Below are 23544 nucleotides of genomic sequence, written 5' to 3'. Positions count from 1 at the left end.
TGTTATTGTTACAGGTATTGAGGGTCAGTGAAAAACTTTGTTTTGCAAGCCATGCGTACGGATTATTCAATTACAACAGTGCATCAAGGCAATACAAGGAGCAGAGGGCACAGCCTCAGAATGGAGGGACATCGCTTTAGAACAGAGCTGAAGAGGAGCTTCTTTAGCCAGGGAGTGGTGAATCTGTGGAATTCAGTGCCACAGGCGGCTGTGGAGGCCAAGTCCTTGGGTATATTTAAAGTGGAGGTTGATAGGTTCTTGATTTATAGCTGCATCAAAGGTTATGGGGAGAGGGCAAGAGAATGGGGCTACGAGGGATAATAAATCAGACATTATGGAATGGCGGACCAAACTCAATGGCTTAATTCTGCTCCTATATCTTATGGTATAATGGTAACTAGTGCACAGGGCCACCCACCCACGCTACTTCTGACAGCATCTCGCAAACATTGTGACCTTCAACAACTTGATTGAGAAGGTTAGCAGGGGTACTACTACCTCTGAGTAACTGACTTAGAAATGCACTCAGTAGCCACTTTATTAAGTACCCCTGTACATCTGCTTGTCAATGCAAAATCAGTCAATCATGTGGCAGCAACTCGATGCATTAAAGCATGCAGACATGGTCAAGGGGTTTGGATTTTCTACATCCCAAACGTTCGACTGGGGACAAAATGTGATCCAAGTGATCTTGTTTGTGGAATGATTGTTGGTGCCAGATGGGGTGGTTTGAGTATTTCAGAAACTGCTGATCTCCTGGGGTTTTACACAGAATGGTGCAAAAAATGAGGAAAAAAATCCAGTGATCGACAGTTCTGTGGGCAAAATGCCTTGTTAATGAGGACGGTCAGAGGAGAATGACCAGACTGGCTCAAGCTGTCGTGAAGGTGACAGTAAATCAAATAACCATGCATCATAACAATGGTGCGCAGAAGATCATCTCTGAATGCACAGCATGTCGAACCCTATAGTGGATGGGCGACGGCAGCAGAGGAGCATGAATGTACACTTTGAATCCATTTTATGAGGTGTAGGCTATACCCAGAGAAAGGGCCAGAGTGTATAAAATCGCAGCTTTTTCTTTATCTAACTCTTGCCACATCCAACTGCACTGCAACGCGGCATTCCCTACACGGCACTGCAGAAGCAATTATAGGTTGCCATGTTCCCCTTTCCCTTCCTGACCATCGATGGGAGGCCTTGGCAGAGCCGTCTGGGCGGGAAGCTGCTTCATGTTGCGGAGGACGCACGCTGGGCCGGGGTGCGTCGGGTGACTGAGGGCATGGGCCTGCCGGGCGTTCGATGGCGTGCAGTCCGAGCTGAGCCCGGTCTGTTTGACAGGGTTCGCCAATAAATGCCAGCCGCCTGCCATCAATGATTCAATTAAAAAAGAAATACGTAAAATTTCTGCTTCTCTTCCAGAGAAAAACTGCTTAGGTGGATCTCGGGAGGAAGCACAGCCGCAGTGACTATGACAGTATTAATGATGAATGAGTCGTGAAGTACAAGTAATCTCATTTCTTTCTGCTTAGCTACGCCATGCATCAAAGCAATCAGTCCCAGTGAAGGATGGACTACTGGAGGCGCCATGGTTATCATTATTGGGGACAACTTCTTCGATGGATTGCAAGTTCTCTTTGGTACAATGCTGGTTTGGAGTGAGGTAGGTTACCATGGGAACAGCAGGGTAAATAAACCTGGGTGACGATGGATCAGGGTCTGGGATGGTGGAGCCATGGAACCAGGGTCATAAGAGATTCTGCAGATGCTAAAAATCTAGAGTAACACTCAAGAAACGCTGTAGAAGCTCTGCAGGGGAGGTTGAGTTCCGATGAAATGTCTAGGCCCGAAACATTGACTGTTTATTCCTCTCCCTAGACGCCGCCTGACCTGCTGAGTCCCTCCAGTGTTCTGCATGTGTTACTGATAAGTTTAAGCTGAGCTCAATAGAACCAATGTCAGGGGAAACCAAGACAGGTCTGTGGCAGTTAGTGCAACGACCTACAGTGCCAGTGATCGGGGTTCAATTCCCGTGGCCGTCTGTAAGGTGTTTGTACGCTCTCCCTGCCATCGCGTGGGTTCCCTCGGGGTGCTCCAGTTCCCTCCCACAGTCCAAGATTAGGGCTAGTAAGTTGTGAGCATGCTATGTTGACATGGCAACACTTGTGAATTGCCCCGGCACATCCTTGGACTGTGATGGTTGTTGAAGCAAATGACACAAATTAGCATCAAGGGAACAGCAGCTAGTTACACTTGAGCAACACACAGAGGGAACTCAGCAGGTCAGGCAACAGGCTTTGAAGGTGAGAGGGGGTAGGTTCAAAGGGGATGTGAGGGGTAAGTTTTTTTACTCAGAGAGTGGTGGATGCCTGGTATGTTGGTAGAGGCAAGCACATTAGAGACTTCGAAGAGATGTTTGTACAGGCACATGGATGTGAGGAAGATGGAGGGAGATGGGCATTGTGTAGGTAGGAGAGATTACGAGATTAGTGTTTGGGTAAAGCAACACGCACAACACGCAGGAGGTACTCAACAGGTCGGACAGCATCCGTGGAAACGAGCAGTCAACGTCTTGGGCCGAGACCCTTCGTCAGGACTGAAGAAGGAGGGGGCAGGGGCCCCATAAAAAGGGTGGGGGGAGGCTGGGAAGGAGAAGGGCTGGTGGGTGTCAGGTTAAAAACAAGTAAGGGGAAAGATCAAGGGGGGGAGGGGATAGGCAGGAAAGGTGAAGAAGGAATGTAAGGGGAAAGCACTGTGTAGTAGAAGAAGGCAGAATCACGAGAGAGGTGATAGGCAGCTGGAGGAAGAGACAGAGTGAAACTGGGATGGGTGAAGGGAGAGGGAGGGAATTACCAGAAGTTGGAGAACTACCACAGCATCTGCAGTGTACTTTGTGTTTAGTGTTTGGGTGTTTTTTGACTGGCTTTTTAGCTGGTACAGCACACCATTGAGGGCCGAAGGGCCTGTTCTGTGTTCTCTTTCACTGTATGTTCCAATATACATGTGACAAATAAAGTGAATCTTTAACCTGGATGGGAAATTTGCCACAAATAGCGCGTGTGAATGGCTGCAGCTCTGTCCTGAGCCAATTGTCTTGATAATGGTGCAGAGTGGCAGCTTCCAGCAGGGCTCTCAGACACCGGTCTGCCTGCCTGGTGTGGACCGGAGACAGGCGAGTGAGTGAACCCAGCACTAGCACCGCCCAAAATCCAGGCCGGTTAGCACAAAGGGAGCAACATACATGCAGTGCCGGAGGAGCTCAGCAGGTCAGGCGGTATCTGTGGAGAGGAATAAACAGTCGACGTTAAATGGAACCGTTGAAGGCAATAAAAGGATTGGATTTGCTCGCAGTGAAATGGAAATGGGGAAAGAAACTGGCTTGGCAGGGTAATGTGTTCAGTTGGAGTTACTGGGGCAGACATTGTCATGGAAGAAGAGACTGGGGACTCCTGGAGATCAGGCAGGGGAGGTGTGGGGGTGTAAGTAAACAAAGGACTTTTCATTTCTGTCACCGTTTCACCCATTCTAACGATAAACAGAAGCGTTGCATGCCAAGAAGGTGGGATCGGGAGGACAGGTGAGATCTGTTGAGCCAGGGTCAAACCCCGAATTTCTGCCTCTGTCATGCCTTTCAGCTGATTACTCCCCACGCCATCCGAGTGCAGACTCCCCCGCGGCACATCCCCGGAGTGGTGGAAGTCACACTGTCCTACAAGTCCAAGCAGTTTTGCAAGGGTGCTCCGGGACGATTCATATACACAGGTGGGTGGACATTGCATGATGTTGAAAGGGTTTTGGGAATGTGGCTTGAGAAGAATGGCCTCTCATATATCTTATGCACGCGGTTTTACTGAACTTAACAGTCGGGGCTGGTTCTGCTTTTCTGCACTGTAATGGATTTGCCGTTTCCCCGAGTTAAGTGTGCAACAACACCCTGCATTTATATAACACCTTGTTTATATAACACACATTGTTAATCATCCTTTGGCAAGTCTGCAGCCATACTTTCTCCGAGTCCTTTGTTCCAAGCATGAGGAGAGCATATTCAACCGATTCAGCGAAGGCATCTCAACAATGGAGAGCGGTCCATTATCTCTCTATTTGCACAATTTATTTATACTGGTTCGAGCTGACAGGAAGGGGACAGCAACTGAAATAACCACGCGTTACAAAGGTCAAAGTTCAAAGTAAAACTGCATACATGTCACAACATACAACCCTGAGGTTCTTTTTCCTGCGAGCGTGCTTAGCAAATCTGTGGAACAGTAACTCGAAACAGGATCAATGAACAACAAACTGTGCAGATGGAAATATAAATAAATAGCAATAAATAACAAGCATGACGTTACAAGATAAGGAGACCTTAAAGTGAGACCAATGGCTGTGGGAAGACCAGAAATAGATGAGTGTAGTTATCTCCTTTTGTTCAAGAGCCTGATGGTTGAGGGGTAGTAACTGTTCCTGAACCTGGTGGTGTGAGTTCTGGGGCTCCTTTACCTTCTGCATCTTGGCAGCAGCGAGAAAAGAGCATGGCCTGGGTGGTGAAGATCTTTGATGATGCCTGCTGCCTTTCCACGGCAACGGTGACGCGCAAAAGATCGTCTCCGAACCCACGGCACATCGAACCTCAAACGTATGCACCCCGCACGGACAGAACAAGGAGTCAGGATTGAACTCATTTGTAGGGAAATTGCTGGTTATTTTCTCTGGAGCAGCAGAGATCTGATAGAGGTTTATAAGATTACGAGAGGTATGGATAGAGTTGACAGGGAGTACCTGTTTCCTGGGGCTGAAATATCTAAATCCAGAGGCCATGAATTGAAGGTGAGAGGGGGTAGGTTCAAGGGGGATGTGAGGGGTAAGTTTTTTACTCAGAGTGGCCGGTGCCTGGAATGCGCTGCCTGGTATGGTGGTAGAGACTTTTAAGAGACTTTCAGATAGGCACATTGATGTAAGAAAGATGGGAGGATATGGACATGGTGTAGATAGGAAGGACAAATGTCTGGGTGTTTCTGATTTACTTTTAGCTGGTTCAGCACAACATTGTGGGCCAAATGGCCTGTTCCTGCACTGTACTGTTCTATGATCTCAGGATGCTGGGGGTGGTGTGAGGTGACAGACCTTCCTTCTGTGCCACAGTGCTGCTCGTCTGAAAGCTGTACAACAATTAGTACAATGCATCTCTAACCGCTAACAGGGACGCCACTGATGCTTTCAGTCGCCAGTGCTGTGATCTCATTTTTACTTTGAGGTAAGGTAAAATAAAGCAGATGGACTGATTACATCAAGCACCTGATTATTTTCTTTTTGTGGAGCTTTTGTTGTTCAGCCTCCTGAGCCGAACGACGGGCACTGTGAGATGAGTAAACTTGTCAGGAGAAGAACGCTGCTGGATGTTTAAACTCCCATGGAACATCAAAGGTTAAAGTGTAAAAAAAATCAATGGTTTCCACACCTTTCATTTTGACAACCCCCTCATCAAATTAAATGGAAACTGTATCTGAATTTCTTGTCATATTTATATTACATTTTATTTAATAACTGCAGGATGGCATGAAGTTAAATATTTGACAAGCTGATGTGTTCATTGGGGAATTGGGTTGAGAGCAGCTCCATGAATATAGTCAATACTATACTTAGCATCACTTAATCCTCCACGGGGAGTGTTAAGGTTTGCTTTAGGACTTTAATAATGCAAATTTCAACTGAAAGAAAGTCAACTAATCTATACTCGATTGAGCCCGTGAAAGCCTCGGCATTATCCTGAGAATAGGACATTCCCACAACAATCCAGTATTGTTTGCATCACTCTGCATATCCCTCTCTCCTTCCATCACGTGTCAGTTATTAAATTACACTTATACAGCACTGTGCAAAAGTCTCAGGCACCCTAGATTTTTTAATGTGGTTTCAGGTGGTGTGGCCTCCACAGAGCCTTGATCTCCACGGATCTTCAAGGCTGTCTGGGATTACCGGGAGAGACAGAAGCGAACGAGACAGCCAAGGTCTGCAGAAGAACCGTGGCAAGTTCTCCAAGATGGCTTGGAACAACCTACCAGCCGATTTTCTTACAAAACTGCACGACCGTGTACCTATGAGAATTGATGCAGTTTTAAAGGCAAAGGGTGGTCACACCAAATATTGATTTGGTTTAGTTTTTTACTGTTCACTGCTCTTTATAGTAAAATCTTTGATATTTTGAAGTGTTTCATTTCATTTCTTTTGAAAACAGCTTTGCTTTAGAGAATTTCTTTTACTTTTGCCTGAGACTTTTGTACAGTACTGTATGAATTAAATACACTCTGAGGGTATAATCTGCCCCTTTGCTGCTCAAGCCCATCCACATCAATGTGTTGCGCATTCAGAGATGCTCTTCTGCACAACACTGATAATTTGAGTTATTGTCACCTTTCTGGCTGCTTGAACCAGTCTGGCCATTCTCCTTTGATTTTGACTTCTCTAATTAAAAAGGTATTTTTGTGTACAGAATTGTTTTAAATTTTTAAGCATCGTTCTCTGTAAATTCTAGAGATTGTCGTGTGTGAAAATCCCTGGAGATCAGCAGTATCTGAGATAGTCAGATCACCCCATCTGGCACCAACAATCATTCCACAGTTAAGGTCATCTAGATTGTATTTCTTTTCCATTCTAATTTTTGGTCTGAACACCAATCGAATCTCTTGACCATGTCTGCATGCTTTAATGCATTGAGCTGCTGCCTGATGATTGGCTGATTAGATATTAGCATTAATGAGCAGGTGTGTGTAATAAAGTGGCCACTAAGAGTATATCTCAGTGGAGCGTCGTGTTGGCGCGTGGCCAAGTGGTTAAGGCATTCATCAAGTGATCTGAAGGTCGTTAGTTCGAGCCTTGGCTGAGGCTGTGTGTGTGTCCTTGAGCAAGGCACTTAACCACACATTGCTCTGCGATGACACCAGTGCCAAGCTGTATGGGTCCTAATGCCCTTCTCTTGGACAACATCGGTGGCGTGGAGAGGGGAGACTTGCAGCTTGGCAACTGCCGGTCTTCCATAAAAAAAACCTTGCCCAGGTTTGCGCCCTGGAAACTCTCCAAGGTGCGAATCCACGGTCTATCGAGACTAACAGAGGCCTACACGCTACATCTCAGTGGAGATATCTGGCACGGTGTGGTAGTGTAGTGGTTAGTTAATTGCTTTTCAGTGCCAGTGATCACTATTCCATTCAAATCCCTCAACCATCTGTAAGGAGTTTACATATTCTTCGCATGGCCCTGTGGATTTCCCTCCAGGTGCTCTGGTTTCCTCTCACATTCCAAAGACAAGCAAGGTAGGAATACTAAGTTATGGGTATGATATATTGGCATTGCAAGTGTGCCAACACATCTGGGCTGCCCAGCACAACCCTCGGACGGCACAGATCATTGACACAAAGCTACACGTTTCACTGTATGTTTTGACATTTTGATGTTCGTGTGACAAATAGAGCAAATCGGAAATTGAGTCCTGAAAGCTGTATAGCATCATCAAAGTTCAAAATACATTTACCATCAAAGTATATCTGCAGGATACAACCCTGAGATTTCTCGTCCTCACAGACAGCCACGAAACAAAGAAACACAGTGGGACCAGTTCAAAGAAAAACATCCACCACCACCCACCCTGCACAAAAAAAATTGCAAAACCACAGAATATAAAACACAAAATCGAAAGAGTCCTGGCATATTCAGTTCAGTTCAATCTAGTATGTGTTATTCATTATCTGCAGGCTGCCCCAATCAAAATCGCCCAAAAAGCAAGTGACCAGAAACCATAGACACACATAACGTGAACTACAGAGTGCAGTCCTCAAAGACTAAGAAACTGTTCCTCCTTCTTTCTCCATTCAGCTTTATTTGACAGAATGTCGGGAGTCTAAATATAAAGAGGTCAGAGAGGGAGAGAGAAGGAGAATTAAAGTGACAGAAGGCTGGAACTCAAGATCGCCCCAGTGAACTGAACAGAGACATTCTGCAAAGCAGTCACCCAGTCTGAATTGTATTCATTCACATAATACTTCCCATGTGAGAAGAAAATGTCAGAAGACTATACAAAGCCGAGAGACAAGTACAAGAACTTATTGGTTCTGATGCTCGAGAGGTGAAAGGGGTCAAAGAAACAGGGAGATGTATTTAAGAGGATATGGAGGCAGGTCACAGGAGAAAAAAATGTGATTTGGGAAAAGTAATCCCAGAATATCAGGACTGATTGATCAGTCTCTGGTGGTGAAGACCAGCTAGCAGTGGATGAACTGCACAATGCTTGCTTGGTCCCTTTAGTATCACCTCCCTGATTAAGAAAGCACAGATTGAGGAAAGTGAGCCCCTCCCTACCCCCACCCCAATCTTAACTGCATTCTGTAGGAGCGCTGTTGAGAGCACCCCGACAAGTTGCATCTCCATCTAGTACGGGAACAGCCGTGCATCGGACCAGAAGTCCCTACATAGGACAGTGGAAATGGCTGAGATGATCATAGGGGTCTTACTACCACCCATCGGGGACATTTATCAGGAGCGCCGCATATGCAGGGCCCTTAGTATTATTAAGGATTCCACCCACTGACCCAGCATCCTCTTTGACTTTCTGCCACTAAGCAGGAGATGCCATTGCATAAAAGCAAGAATGGTCAGGGTGGGAAACAGCTTCCTCCCTCAGGCCATTAGGCTTCTGAACTCCCTGCCGCATCGTATTCAAAGTGTCACTGGCTAATTTGTTCTGTACCTTACAATATTTAATTTATGCACTTTAGTTTGTTTATTTTTATGTAATCCATCTGTAGATTTCTTCCTTATGTGTACTGTGTTATGTGTGTTTAATGGTATGCATGTACATAGTCAAATGACAATAGACCTGACTTGACTTGATAATGGACCCAAAGCTACTTTAAGGCATTTACTCCACACGTGGATGAGGCAGTGGGATGGGTGAGAACAGTCATCCCATTCCCATTGCATTTTCAGACTATATCATTGGCCTTGCCAGCATTACATGAGAATGCAGAGGCATTTTCACCATTAATCACAATGAGATAGTGGTGTGAATTGTCAGTGGTTGGGAGGAGGGTGGGGGGGGTGAGGAACAACCAATCATTTCCTTGGGGCCTTATACATTTCCATTAATGGGGGAGGAACACATTTGTGACTGCTATGTACGTGGTCACATCTATTAAAGGCACTTTCTTTGCATTCCTCCAACAAAATGCCTAGGTGCAACATCATTCAAAAGTTCTCAAGGAGCCTTATCCCAGTGCCGTTTACCGCAAACCAATCCCACAATCCCAAAGGCCGTCAAAGGGCGAGACACGCGCAGTTCGCATCTCACTGGCCAGGGTTGCTTCTGCTCTGTATTTGCAAAGGTCAATGCTCCTCTCCTGCTTCTCTCCACTCTCCTTTTCTGGAAACCGGTTGAACGCCCAAGTTGGTGTGGTCCTTCATTGATTCTGTTGTAGTTATTATGTTGTGGTGTTACTGAGTCTGCCCACAGGAAAATGAATCTCAGGGTTGTATATGGTGTCATATATGTATTTTGACAATAAATTTACTTTGAACTTTGAAGCTAGTCCAACTTGGGTGCAGAATAAAGTCATCACTATTCTGCTCAATTCAGCCTTGCTGTTTTGGCTTAGAAAGGGAGTTTGGTGGACTGCTCTACCAGTCAGTTAAGCACAGCATAATTAGTAAGTCATATAGTTCACTCTGCACCTCTTAAGTGCCCAGCACAGTTTTGGGCCCTTTATCTAAGAAAAGGCAGGCTGGCTTTGAAATGGGTCCAGAGAAGATTCACCAGATTGACCCTGGGAATGAGGAGGACTTGATGGCTCTGGACATGTTACAGCAGGAGATTAGAAGAATGAGGAGAGATCTCATTAAAACCTATAGAATATTGAAAGCCCTAGATAGAGTGGACATGGAGAGGATGTTTTCTGTAGTGGAAGAGTCTAGCAGCAGCAGAGGGCACAGTCCAAGAACAGAGATAAGCAGGAATTTCTTCAGCTAGAGAGCGGCTCCAGGTATATTTAATAGTTTGACTTTAAGTTATGTAGCTGCCGAGGCTGGATTTAAATTCAGAATGGCAAATAGAAGATGTTGAGAAATCTCAGCAGGTCATTCAGCATCTGTGGTGGATCTGGGTGCAGTGGATGACCATGGCGCCTTGCCATGCCATTCGCTCTCCACAAAGTGTTGCAGAACCGCCTTCCTGGCTGTTGGATCTCACTGCTGATCTCATCTGGCCCGTCCACTGGAGCTGACTTCACAGGCTAGGACAGGCATATCCCTTTCTCACTGGTACGAGTCCTGCCAGCTATTCTCACTTGGTTTAGCTCGCCAGTCAAAGTAGCGTAACTTGGGTGTGACCGCTGTTGCAATGTAGCTACTTGGAACACCATTAGACATAGGAGCAGAATTAGGCCATTCCATCATGGCTAAATTATTAACCCTCTCAACCCCATTCTCCTGCCTTTTCCTTGTAACCTTTGACACCCTGACAAATCAAGAACCTATTAACCTCTTCCTTAAATACACCCAATGACTTGGCCTCCACAGCCGCCTGTGGCAACAAACTCCAAAGATTCACCACTAAAGAAATTCCTCCTCATCTCCATTCTATTCTGCGGCTGTGCCCTCTGGTCTAACAATCCCCCACCAGACCATGGCGCCCCTGAATCTGAATCTGTAGGTTGCTTCTGCTGGCCTAATGAGGGCTGCTACGTGGAAGCAGGATCATGGGTTTGGTGAGTGAGACAAAAGACACTGACTATGAATAAGCACCTTAATCATTTATATACAGACAGTAAATGATTTGATGAAACATTAAGTCCCTACAAGTTATGCAAACTACAAAACTAAATATCCAACAGATAGATACTGAGCTAAGAGTGCGAATCCGGAGCAAAATTTCCCAATGGCTCTTCAGCACTGGTCGCAGCCTCAGTGTGACGAAGGCCCTGTGGATGAAAGGAAAGAGGCCAAGCCTCCTGACGTACTGGTCTTATACCCCTGAGGTGCCTGAAACCGGACATTGGTGCCACGGCAACACGAGGCAACCAATGGGAAAGAGCTGCTGAAGCCCTCAAACAGGCCGATCAATGACTGGCACAGTAGATGGGGCTTTTGACCAACAAGTAAACTACCCCTCCCCACATGACAAAGGGACAATCATAAAGCTGATTGTTTCTCTCTTCCTAATTCATGGCACTGTTATTTCGCAATGCTCAGAGTGGAGACGGTAATTGGTTTAATGTTGTCACAAGTACCAAGATACAGTGACCAGCTTTTGTTTGAGAGCCCTCCAGACAGAGCATTCCATACAGGAAAGATATCAAGGTAGGAAATAGGAAAACAGAATGCAGAATAAAATAACACACACAAGATGCTGGAGGAACTCAGCAGGTCAGGCAGCGACTATGGAAATGAATAAATAGTCGACATTTCGGGCCAAGGCCCTTCTTCTGGACTGAGAAGGAAGGGGGAAATTGCCAGATTAAAAATGATATGGGGAGGGGAAGGAGGCTAGAAGCTGACAGGTGAAGCCATGTGGGGTGAGTAGGAAAGATAAGGGGCTGGAGAGGAAGGAATCTGATTGGAGATGAGGATGGGCTCCTGGAGAAAGGGAAGGAGGAGGGGACCTGGGGGAAGTATTATATTTACAGAGAAAATGCAGTACAGGCAGAAAAATTAAGTGAAGAGTCACAGTGAGGTAGATTGGGAGATCAAGTCTGTCCAGTGATGCTTTGCATTTCAAGGGGGTGGGGATACGGGAATTCTATATCCGTATTGAATCCATCAAATGAGTAAAACTGAGGGAAAATATTTTGCATTGTGATTCTTTGAATATTGCTTTGAACATTCAAATGTTATTTGAACATTAGACCTTCATTTTTTGAATAATTAATTTCTGTATATTGAGATCAACAAGGGTTTTTTGTTAAACAACTTTCCTTTTCTTTCAGCCCAGTCTTTGTAAACAGTCATCATCACTATTATGTGCCGTGTCATATGTTATGGGTGATCATGGTCTTTCCATGACCATGATTGTTCTTGGCATATTTTTCCACCGAAGGGGCTTGCCATTTCCTTCTTCTGGGCAGTGGGTCTTTATGAGGCAGGTGACCCTGCAGGCATTATCAATACTCTTCAAAGATTGTCTTCTTGGTGTCAGTGGTCGCATAACCAGGATATGTGATGCACATCAGCTACTCATACGACCTTCCATTACCTGCTCCCATGGCTTCACGTGACCCAGATTCTGGGGGGGGGGGTGGTGGGTGCTAAATAGGGGCCACACCTTGCCCAGGGGGGTGACCTGCAGTCTAGTAAGGGAAGGAGCACTTTACACCTCCTTTGGTAGAGATGTATCTCCACCCATTGTAAACAGTAAGACTGCATTTCCTGTCAGTTGGCCATATATTGGATAGAAGTTTTCCCAAATGCGAATTTTCCACCACATTTAATGGCAATAAACTATAAGTGTAACTATGTGTTTAGGAGCCATATAAATATGCGGAGAATGGAGGAATACGGACCATGTGAAAGCTGCAGGAATTAGTTTAATAAGGTGTTATTAGCTTAATTAGTTAGATGCAACAAAGTGGGCAAAAGGGCGTGTTCCTGTGCTGAACTGTCCGTGAATGATGGTTCATAAATCAAAACTGATTTATGATTGTGACGTTGACAAACTTAATTGTTGTTGTTCCTTTTCGTGCACGGAGCGGCATTTTTAAAATGTCTTTAGCATCTGATTAGCTCGACACTCAGCCCAGCATGGATGTGTGTGTAGGCTTCTGTTAGTCTCGATAGACCATGGATTTGCGCCTTGGAAAGTTTCCGGGGCGCAGGCCTGGGCAGGGTTTTATGGGAGACCGGCAGTTGCCCAAACTGCAAGTCTTCCCTCTCCATGCCACTGATGTTGTTCAAGGTGATGCACCATCAATAACTCTGAGATGTGGGTTAAGATAGGCTTTTATTGGCTGGAAGAAAGCACAAGCAGCAAGTGACCACCACACAACATCCTGGAGGAAGAGTCCGTGCCTCCAATCACCTTTATACCGGGGTCTGTGAGAGGAGCCACAGGAGCAGTCAGCGGGGGTGTTGGGGGGGGAACACCACACAAGGGAAGGGCATTAGGACCCATACAGCTTGTTGGCACCGGTGTCGTCGCAGAGCAATGTGTGGTTAAGCCTCAGCCAAGGCTCGAACTAGCGACCTTCAGATCACTAGACAAATGCTTTAACCACTTGGCTGTGCACCAACACAAGCATGCAAAGAGCTGGTGGATTCGAACTCGGGACCATTTGCCTTGAAATCTGGTGCTGATGCCACTACACCACCAGCCAGCTAACACACTTAGTCACTGTAAATTGGTTAAAAATAAGCAGTCACAAGAAGAAGGAATTGAACCATTGATTGAAGCATGATACCATAAGGGACCTAATTTAAGTAGGCCCTTCAGCCCCTCATTCATGTTCTCCCATTCAATAAGATCACAGCTGATCTATTATCTCACCCACATTTCTTTGCATTAGCCGGGAACTCCTTTAATATCTCGAAATTGATTGATCGCTGCTACGAATAATGGAACCTCCACACTCCACTTGGATAGAGAATTCCCAAGATTCACCACCCACTAGTAACAAAATTCTTCTTGTTCTCAGTCCCGAATGGCTCCTTCTTTGGAGAACTGTTTGAGAAATATTCTGTCCAGCCATTTCATGTTCTCAAACAAGCCTCACATTGCAGTATGTTTTCTAACACTGAAAAGTGAGTACTTTCTGTGTTAAAAAAAGATGTAGACAATCATTTTTCAGTCCACAAGAAGTATACAGAAACAGTTTTTCTTCAGTTAACAAACATAACCACAGCTTCAAGTATTAGAAAACTGGAAAAAAATCATATGACTCTTTGAATCCATTCCTCTCTTCATTATAAACACAAGAGATTCTGCAGATGCTGGAAATCCAGAATAACACAACAATGCAGCTGCTATGGAGGGGAATAAACAGTCAGTGTTCTGGGCTGTGATCCTTCATCAGGTCCCCTCTTTCGATGCTGCCTGACCTGCTGAGTTTCTCCACTCATTATTGCCAGCCTTTGTTCCTGATTCCATCACGCCCCTACCAAAATCTCTTGATTTATTTTGTACTCAAAAACTTATCAGTCTCAACCTCAAGTGGGCTTCGTGAGTGAGTGATGGGATTCATAACTCCCTGGGCACCTCAGTCCTGAAGTATCGAGCCTTAATCCTGAGACCATAACCCTTACCTCTGGACACTCCACCCTAGGGAAACTGACTCTCACCATTTGTCCTGTCAAAGCCGGGAAGACTTTTATAGATTTGAATGAGATCAGCAGTCATTCATTTAAACTCCACAGGATAGATTGTATCATTGCAGGCAACGTGTGCAGTGTAATATCAAGTGTTAGGAAACACAGGCATACTGTCAGTTCGGGGTTTTGTACTGAAAGGCTTAAAGAATAAGCCGAGGAACAATTATTTACTTGAATTGCAAACTCACACGGAATCTTTAGGGATTCATGCACAGAGAAACAGGGATAAAGATGTGGAAGGTTATAGATTCTGCAGAAGTTGAAAATATTGAGCAACACACACGAAATTCTGGAGGAATTCGGGAAGTCAGGCAGCATCTGTGGAGTCAACGCTTCGGGCTGAGACCCTTTGTTAAGAGCAGAAAGGAAGGGGAAGAAGCCAGAATAAAAAAGTGGGGCGGGGGGACGGACAAATTGACAGGTGATAGGTTAGACCATGTGAGGGGGAGGGTTGGTGGGTGGGTGGGGAGGGGGAATAAAGTTTAAAGATTGGAGGGTGTAAGTGGAAGAGGTAAAGGGCTAAAGGAGAAGGATTCAAATAGGGGAGGAGATGGATCATGGAAGAGAGGGAGGAGGGAAAGCAGAGGAAGGTGATGGGAAGGTGAGGAGAGGAGAAGGGATGAGAGGTTAACCAGAATGTATAATAGAAAAAGTGAAAAGGAGGGAGGGGGGGAGAGGCTACCAGATGTTGGGAAAAATCCAGACAGAAGATGAGATTTTGCTCCTCTGACCTGAGTTTGGACTCATCATGGTTGCAGAAGAGGCAGTGGACGGACTTGTCGGAATGGGAGTGGGAAGTCGGATTGAACTGGGAGATCCTGCCATTTGCAGGATAGAGTTACAGATCGAGGGAACAGGCCCATCAGCCCACGGAGCCATGCCGACTTACAGGAACCCATTTTTATTAATCCCATTGTATTCTTCCCACATTCCCATCAACTTCCCACAGATTCTCCCCCTCGAGTACATACAAGGGACAGTTTGCAGTGACCAATTAACCTACCCCCCCCCCCCCACCCTGAGCCTCAGTAGTGAGTATTGAGGGAAAACCCACACGCAGTCATGGGGATAGTATGCAAACACCACACAGACAGCACTGGAGGTGAGGACTGAACTCACCTTTCTGAAGCTCTGAGATGTCAGCTCTCCTGGCATGCCCTCTGTTCTGATAATAAGTGTCTAGTGACTGAGTAGAGAACAAACGATGTAGATGGAGAACAAAGACCCGAACAAGGGAGATTTCTAATTAAGGAGAAGCTGCTTCAGTAGTTTTAGCTGCAAGTAATTACAACTAATATGAATATATTTAAATTATTTTTCATCTACTTGAGCTAAAGCAGTATATATTTTCTGAGTCTGCCCAGCAAAGCTTAAAGAAGTATTAATGACTCAAATATATACTTATCTTAACTCCTTCAAAAGAGCTGAAAGAGATTAGCTTTATTTTTCAGAACAGAATTTGAAATTCGTCGTATGTGTTAAATCAGATCAGCAAAGATAGTGCTGGGGACAACCTGCAAGTTGTTGCCAAGCCTCACTACTTGTTAACCCTAACCGCCTGCCTTTTGGAATGTGGGAGGAAACCAGAGCACCCAGAGGAAGCCCATGTAGTCACAGAGAGAAAGGTACAAGCTCCTTGGCAATAGCAGTGGAAATCAAACCACTTTGGTGGTCATTGTGCTAACCATTCCTGGTCAGCATAGTCTGAAAACATCTCTCTGACCTTTTGCAACAGGATGACCTCCCATCTTATGCAAAGCACTGGTGTTTCCACTCAATGTTTCAATTCATAACCTTCTTTCAGGGACTTATTTTTCACTAACAATCTGTTAAGATAGGCACGGGGAGCTGATCACAGATTGCGAGGTCCCATCTTTGTGGTTATCAGGACACTCATGGGTACGTTCACTGGTTTTGCGGGTGGATTGGATGGACTTTAGTAGAGAGATCAGCGGGGGACCGGGGTCAAATCAGAAGTCTGGAAGTCAAGGCCCTTTGGCTGGAATCCCGGGTCTGTGAGTCTACGGGGGTAGTCGAAGGCCCAATATCAGCATCCAAGTCTCTGCGTTCGCTGGAGGCTGAGGAAGACAGCCTATCTTGAGGTTGGAGGACTGTGTAAAGGTCTGAGTGGGAGGGAGAAATGAGGTCTTGTTCTGCTGTTGTTGTTTTGCTGCTTAATGTGTATTTAGCTGTGTTGGTTGTTAATGCAACTGACATGTTTCACTGCACTTTTCAATGTGCATGTGATAAATAAAGGTGATTCTTGAATCTAGAAAGGTCTGACTAAGTTACGGACCAGAGAACAAACTCAAAATCCAGCCAATTTCTGCATTTATGTAATCACTCGGAGGATGTTCTGACAAGACCGGTATTAATTGTGACTACTTGCCCCAGGAGTTCAGATCCAGTCTCGTAGGTCAGTCTAGAATTACATACAGGCGAGACTAGTTCCTTCCCTGGAATAAACCAGATGAACTTTTACCTCAGTCTGTTACTGCTTCTGTTGCAAACTTTTGGCTCCAGGTATACTTAGTAGCTTGACTTTAAATAATGTAGCTGCCGAGGTTGGTTTGAATTCAGAACGGCAAACAGAAAATGTTGAGAAAACTCAGCAGGTCAGTCAGCATCTGTAGTGGAAAGAGGAACACCGATTCACTGAGTGTTTACAGCATTTTTTTTGGTCAGGTTTTCACCATCTGCAGGTTTGTATGGAGATTGCATCCGAACCTGGATCATTGGGTCAGTTTGTCCAAGGTTCTGCATGCCGGCCCGTAATGTTGGCTGTGACATTCTGCGCAGATGTACTGCCCTGTGGCATTTACAACCCCCAAAAGAATGGCCTTTGAGCTGTGGGCTGAGAAACTGCCAGCCCAGCCTGAGTGAGCTCCTACAGAAAAGGAGGCCAGAGAAAACAGGGAGGAAAGTTGTGAGCATAATAAGACACAAAAGCTGCTTTGAACATTGTAAAACCTGAAATGCTTAAGCTCCACAATCAATCAATCCTATCAGGTTGCCTAGAAACAGTTTCCTGATTTTTTTTTCTTTCCTGGGTTTGGTGGGGGTGGAGGGGGGGGGGGGAGTAGGGTAGAGAGAGATGGATCTCCCACTCTCCACACATTCCTCAGCCAGCCGTGGACCTTCCCCGAGTCTCAGAAGGGGTTAAATGTGGTTACCCATTCCAGCTCTCTAATTTCCCACCGGAGTGCAGCAACAATTGTGTTGCCGGGCTCCATCTGCAAGCTCTGTGTTTCAGAGGCAGAAATTTATTAGGACAATGGACCCAAGGAGCAGAACAGCACTAAACCCTCCCCCCTTCCCTCCTCCCTTCACCTCAAGCACCACATGCTCGTGCTCTGGGGAACCCTTTATCACTACAAGCTCTCCTGCAAGCATCTCAAGGAGTATGATGAACATTCTCTGATGATGTAATTGCCACTGGCATTTCCTCTCGTTGGTGAATTATTAAATTACTTGCAAGGATATATTTCTCAGTAACATTAAAATCACCACCTAGAGAATTGTTGGAAATTGTTAGCAAGTTCTTAATGAATAGAATCTTCCCTTACTTGGCTTTTCGTTCATCTTCTTTTCCGAAGTTCGGGCAACCATTCCGCCGCGTGCAAAATGGCTTAACACTTCAGGAATTTGCCTTTTCCACAGGAAAGCCTCCGGTTCTCGCAGCCGTTACGAAAACAGGACAGGGTTTTTGAATGCTGGTGCTTTGATTGTTTTAGGATGAGGGGGAGCCCTGGACCAGAACTCATTGTAATGTGCTGACTTCTCCTCACCTCATATCGTCCGCCCCTTCACCCTACCCCAACCCCCCCCCCCCACCCCCAGCCACGTGTCTACTATCAGCACCACCGTCCTCCATGTACCATCTGACTCGGGCAGAACCCGCTGTCCCTCATCACATCACTAACCCACTCATCCATACCGCCAGCCAACTTTTCTCTGGGAAGATGATCTCGGAAGCACGGTGCTTCTTATCACTGTGAGGGCAGAAGAACTTGAAACTCTCTCTTTTTTAACTTGCACTACTTGGCCGCTGTAGTTCAGGGGCTCCGAACCCCTTTTTTCAAAGCCATGTACCAATACCATTAAGCAAGGCTTCCATGGACCACAGAATGGGAACCTCTGCTCTAGTTAGTCCATTCTAATGCTTTCACCTGCCTGGGAGAGAGAAATTATCTCTCAGATAGGGACATGAATATGCAGAGAATGGAGGAATCGGGACACTGTGTAGGTACTAGGGATCAGTTTAGTCAAGTGATGTATGTATTTATGTATTTATTTACTTATCTACCTGTTTATTGAGACCCAGCGCAGACCCTTCAAGCCGCGCTGCCCAGCAGCCCCTGAATTAACCCAAGCCCAATCATGGGGCAATTTGCACCGACCAGTTAACCCAACAACATCTATGGACTGTGGGAGGAAACCAGAGCACCCGGAGGAAACCAACGCATTTCCCAAGGCGGACGTACGGACTTCTTATAGATGACATCGGAATTGAGCCCCGAGCTGTAATGGCGTCGTGCTAACTGCTACGCTACCCTGGCGTTACTAGTTTAATTGGTTCAGCACAACTTTGTGGGCTGAAGGGACTATCCCTGTGCTGTACTGTCCTCCGAGTGAGTTTGTTTCTGATGATTCTTAATGCAACAATGTTTGTGCCTAAGACTGGTCCCGGTTATGCTACAGTCCTAGCTCAGAGGCTGATTAAAGTTCACATGGTTGTAATAATTCATTTTGAGTTGGGTGAAGTACAAGTTTGAGTGGGTGAAAGGCTTCATTCACCATGGCTCTCACTTCAGAGTTAAATGTGTACAAAGTTCAAAGTAAATTTATTCTCAAAGCGCAATTATAGAAACATAGAAAACCTACAGCACAATACAGGCCCTTCAACCCACAAAGTTGTGCCGAACATGCCCCTACCTTAGAAATTACTCAGGTTACCCATTGCCCTCTTTTTTTCTAAGCTCCAAGTCTCTTAAAAGACCCTATCATATCTGCCTCCACCACCGTTGCCAGCAGCCCATTCCATGCACTCACCACTCTGCGTAAAAAACTTACCCCTGACATCTCCTCTGTACCTACTTCCAAGCACCTTAAACCTGTGCCCTCTTGTGGCAGCCATTTCATCCCTGGAAAAAAGCCTCTGACTATCCACACGATCAATGCCTCTCATCATCTTATACATTTCTATCAGGTCACCTCTCATCCTTCGTCACTCTAAGGAGAAAAGGCCGAGTTCATTCAACCTGTCTTCATAAGGCATGCTTCCCAATCCAGGCAACATTCTTGTAAATCTCCTCTGCACCCTTTCAATGGTTTCCACATTCTTCCTGTAGTGAGGTGACCAGAACTGAGCACAGTACTCCAAGTGGGGTCTGACCAGGGTCCTATATAGCTGCAACATTACCTCTCGGCTCCTAAATTCAATTCCACAGTTGATGAATGCCAATATCCCATATGCCTTCTTAACCACAGAGTCAACCCGCGCAGCTACTTTGAGCGTCCTATAGACTTGGACCCCAAGATCCCTCTGATCCTCCACAGTGTCGAGTCTTACCATTAATAATATATTCTGCCATCATATTTGACCTACCAAAATGAACCACTTCACACTTATCTGGGTTGAACTACATCTGCCACTTCTCAGCCCAGCTTTGCATCCTATCAATGTCCTGCTGTAACCTCTGACATCCCTCCACACTATCCACAACACCTCCAACCTTTGTGTCATCAGCAAATTTACTAACCCATCCCTCCACTTCCTCATCCAGGTCACTTATAAAAATCACGAAGACTAGGGGCCCCAGAACAGACCCCTGAGGCACACCACTGGTCACCGACCTCCATGCAGAATATATCACCCTTTACTACCCTAAGATTTATTTTCTTGCAGGCATTCATGGTAGAATAAAGAAGTATAATAGAATCATTGAAAAACTACACACAAAGACTGACAAACAACCAACGTGCAAAAGACAAACTGTGCAAATACAAAGAAAAATAATAATAAATAATACTAAGATCATAAGTTATAGTCTCCTTAATTAGGTTATGTAATCAGTTCGGTGTTGGGCTGAGTGAAGTTACCCACACTGGTTCAGGAGCCTGATGGTTGAGGGGAAGTAATTGTTCTTGACCCTGGCGGTGTGGGACCTGAGGCTCCTGTACCTCCTGCCCGATGGCAGCAGCAACAGGAGAGTTTGGCCTAGCTGGTGGGAGTCCTTGATGGATACTGCTTTCCTATTTCATCGCTTCTCGCAGGTGCTCAACGGTGGTGAGGGCTTTGACCGTGATGGACTGGGCTGTGTCCACTATCTTTTTGTAGACTTTTCCACTCAGATTTTACTCTGGAGACTTGAGTAAAATCTAGATTGACTCTCTGGTGCAGTGACAGTGGGGGTGACCTCACGGGTAGACTGGGGTGAAGGAGGTATTTGGCACACTGAACTTCACCAGTCAGGATATTGAGATGTTAAATTATTTTTGTAGAAAGGTGCACCTGTAATATTAGAACTTAGAACACTACAGCACATTACAGACCCTTTGGCCCACGATGTGCCCATCTTTTAACCAACTCACAGATCAATCTTACCCCTTCCTCCTATATACCCCTCCATTTTCCTATCACCCGGATTGTGGTGGAGCTGTGTTGTCCTGTTATATAGAAGGTATCGTTAAGCTATGAAGGGTGCAAATAAGAGTGTACATGGATGTTGCCAGGACTCAAGAACCCGAGTTATAGGAAGACGTTAACCAGGTTAGGACTTTATTCTTTGAAATGTAGGAGGCAGAAGGGGAGGACTTTACAGAGGTGTATAAAATCATGAGAGGCATAGATGGGGTGAATGCTCGTAGTCTTTTTCCCAGGGAAAGGGAATCCAAAACTAGAGGGTATAGGTTTAAGATAGGAGTGGAAAGATTCATATGGGACCTGAGGGACAACTTCTTTATGCAGAGGGTGGCGTGTTTATGGAATGAGCAGGTAGAGAACATGGTTGAAGCAGTTAAACTAACAACATTTAAAAGACCACACAAAATGCTGGAGAAGGTCATCAGCACCTCTCTGATGGAGCAGGCTTGGGCAGTACTGATATGATGGAACTTGAGGGAGCAGCCCTCATATGCTATCCGGGTAGTCTCCGAGCTCACAGCTTGAACATCATCTTCTCCATCTTCCAGTAATTTCTCCCGCCCTCCCCGTCTCTCTTTTCTCTATTCCCCGTTCTGGTTCCCCTCTCACCCCTTTTCTTCTCAGCTGATCATCACCTCCCTTTGGTGTCCCTGCTCCTTCCCTTTCTCCCACGGTCCACTCCCCTCTCCTATCAGATTCTTTCTTCTTCAGCATTCTAACTCTCCCACCTATCACCTCCCAGCTTTTCTCACCAACCCCACCCCCTCCTAGCCCCCTCACCTGATCTCACCTTGGCAGCTTATACTCTTTTCTCTCCCCCCACCTTCTTACTCTGGCTTCTTCGCCCTTCCTTCCCAGTCCTGATGAAGGGTCTCGGCCTGAAACGTCAACTACATATTCCTCTCCATAGAATGCTGAGTTCCTCCAGCATTGTGTGTGTGATGTATTAGATTTCCAGCATCTGCAGAAGAAAGACATTCAGACGGGTATGTATAGAAAATGTTCAACAACCAATACAATTAAGCAAGGGCCCCATGGACCCTAGGTTGGGGACCTGTGGTTTAGAGAAGTACAGACCAAACATGGCCAAACAGGACAAGCTTAGGTGGGCACCTTGTTCAGCAGAGGGCCCTTTTCCACTATTACTTCATAACCGCAGCTTTACGTGGGATCCTGTTGCTTACAAATCAAATGCTGATTTCCCTGCATTAAATCCGCAGCTCCACAACAGCGGCCCTTCATTATTTCTAAAGTCCACTGGGAGGCCCCGAAGAAAGCTAGAGACTGTAGAAATGCGAGCGTTCCCTGTGATTGTGTCCGTGCCTTCAGGGAATAGGAGAGGAACTGGAAATGGTTTATTATTGTCACATGCACCGAGATGCAGTGAAAGGCTTGTCTTGCATACCGCTCACACAGAGCAGATCATTACACAGCTCACTGAGGTAGTGCGAGGTAAAACAATAACGACGCAGAATCAAGTGTAACGGCTGCACTTTAGGGCAGCGCAGGAAAACAATAAAATTCAAGGACCTAACGAGGGTCGATGGGGACTTTGGAAAAAAAAAATAGGAGCATCTTGGTTTTGTAAAGCATCTTTAAAAATAACCCAGCCAAAGTCACGGAGTCAGAATCAGAATCAGGTTTATTATCGCAAACGTCTGTCGTGGAGTTTGTTGTTTTGTAGTAACAGTGCAGTGCATGATGTAAAAGATTACTGTAAGCTACAATAAGCAAGATACACTCAGTGGACGCTTTACTGGGTATCTCCTAGCCCCATCACCTGATCTCAGCTTATGATGTTGTGCCAACCATGTAACCTGCTCTAGAAACTGCCTAGAATTACCACTCTGTTTTTCTAAGCTCCATGTACCATTTTATAGTTGCCATCACTGATGTTGGCCTTGGCCTTGCTGGAACAGTAATGGAACCAGGAAAGCCATAAAAGCATTTCTAGTGCTCTAATGTCCTCCTGCAAACAGCAATATGATTATCACTTTATAATCTAAAACTCATCTTAAATATGAACCAGGGCACCAAGGCTTCACTCCCTGCTCCCCCGCTACGTTGCCATGGGATTTTCCTCTCCGCACCTCAGCCGAGAGAACGGTTCCATTGACAGCTCAGCCCTGCCTTGAGATTGCATCAGAGAATCAGCCGAGAACAGGGGTTTCCGAACCTGGGCTCTACAGACCCCTTGCTTAATGGCATTGGTCCATGGCATAATAAGAGATAGGGAACCCCTGGACTGGAGAATTGATCTCAATTTTCTGAGGTGGAAGCTGAGCTCGGTTCCTTCAGATTCGGGGGAAAAGCATGATTCCCACTGAGCAACAGCTAGTAGGACTTTTGTATTAGTTCTAGCCTTCCAAACCCAGAACTTCTACTGAACTGCGGTGGCCGACACAGAAGTATCACAGGGCTAACTTGTTGAGCATGGAAGTTCATCATGAATGTGATCATCACAGATTCTAACTGTCAAAACTAGCAGAGCTTTGGGTTGGTACTACTTACCATAGCTCCATGATGTCTAGTTTCCATGGGGTGACATGGTAGTGTAG

General features: G+C 45.7%; 1 protein-coding gene across 1 annotated transcript in view; it reads left to right on the top strand.

The window, feature by feature from the left end:
- LOC132391060 (transcription factor COE2-like) overlaps window positions 1–23544 on the top strand; it is a 314392-nt gene that overhangs the window by 223154 nt on the left and 67694 nt on the right. Inside the window, exons 9-10 of the mRNA XM_059963792.1 lie at window positions 1533–1663; window positions 3636–3762. Of these exons, the coding sequence (XP_059819775.1) occupies window positions 1533–1663; window positions 3636–3762 (258 nt within the window). The remainder of the gene's footprint in view (window positions 1–1532; window positions 1664–3635; window positions 3763–23544) is intronic.

This window comes from Hypanus sabinus, chromosome 1 (assembly GCF_030144855.1).
Source record: "Hypanus sabinus isolate sHypSab1 chromosome 1, sHypSab1.hap1, whole genome shotgun sequence".
NCBI lineage: Eukaryota > Metazoa > Chordata > Chondrichthyes > Myliobatiformes > Dasyatidae > Hypanus > Hypanus sabinus.
This window is presented reverse-complemented; position numbering and strand designations above follow the sequence as displayed.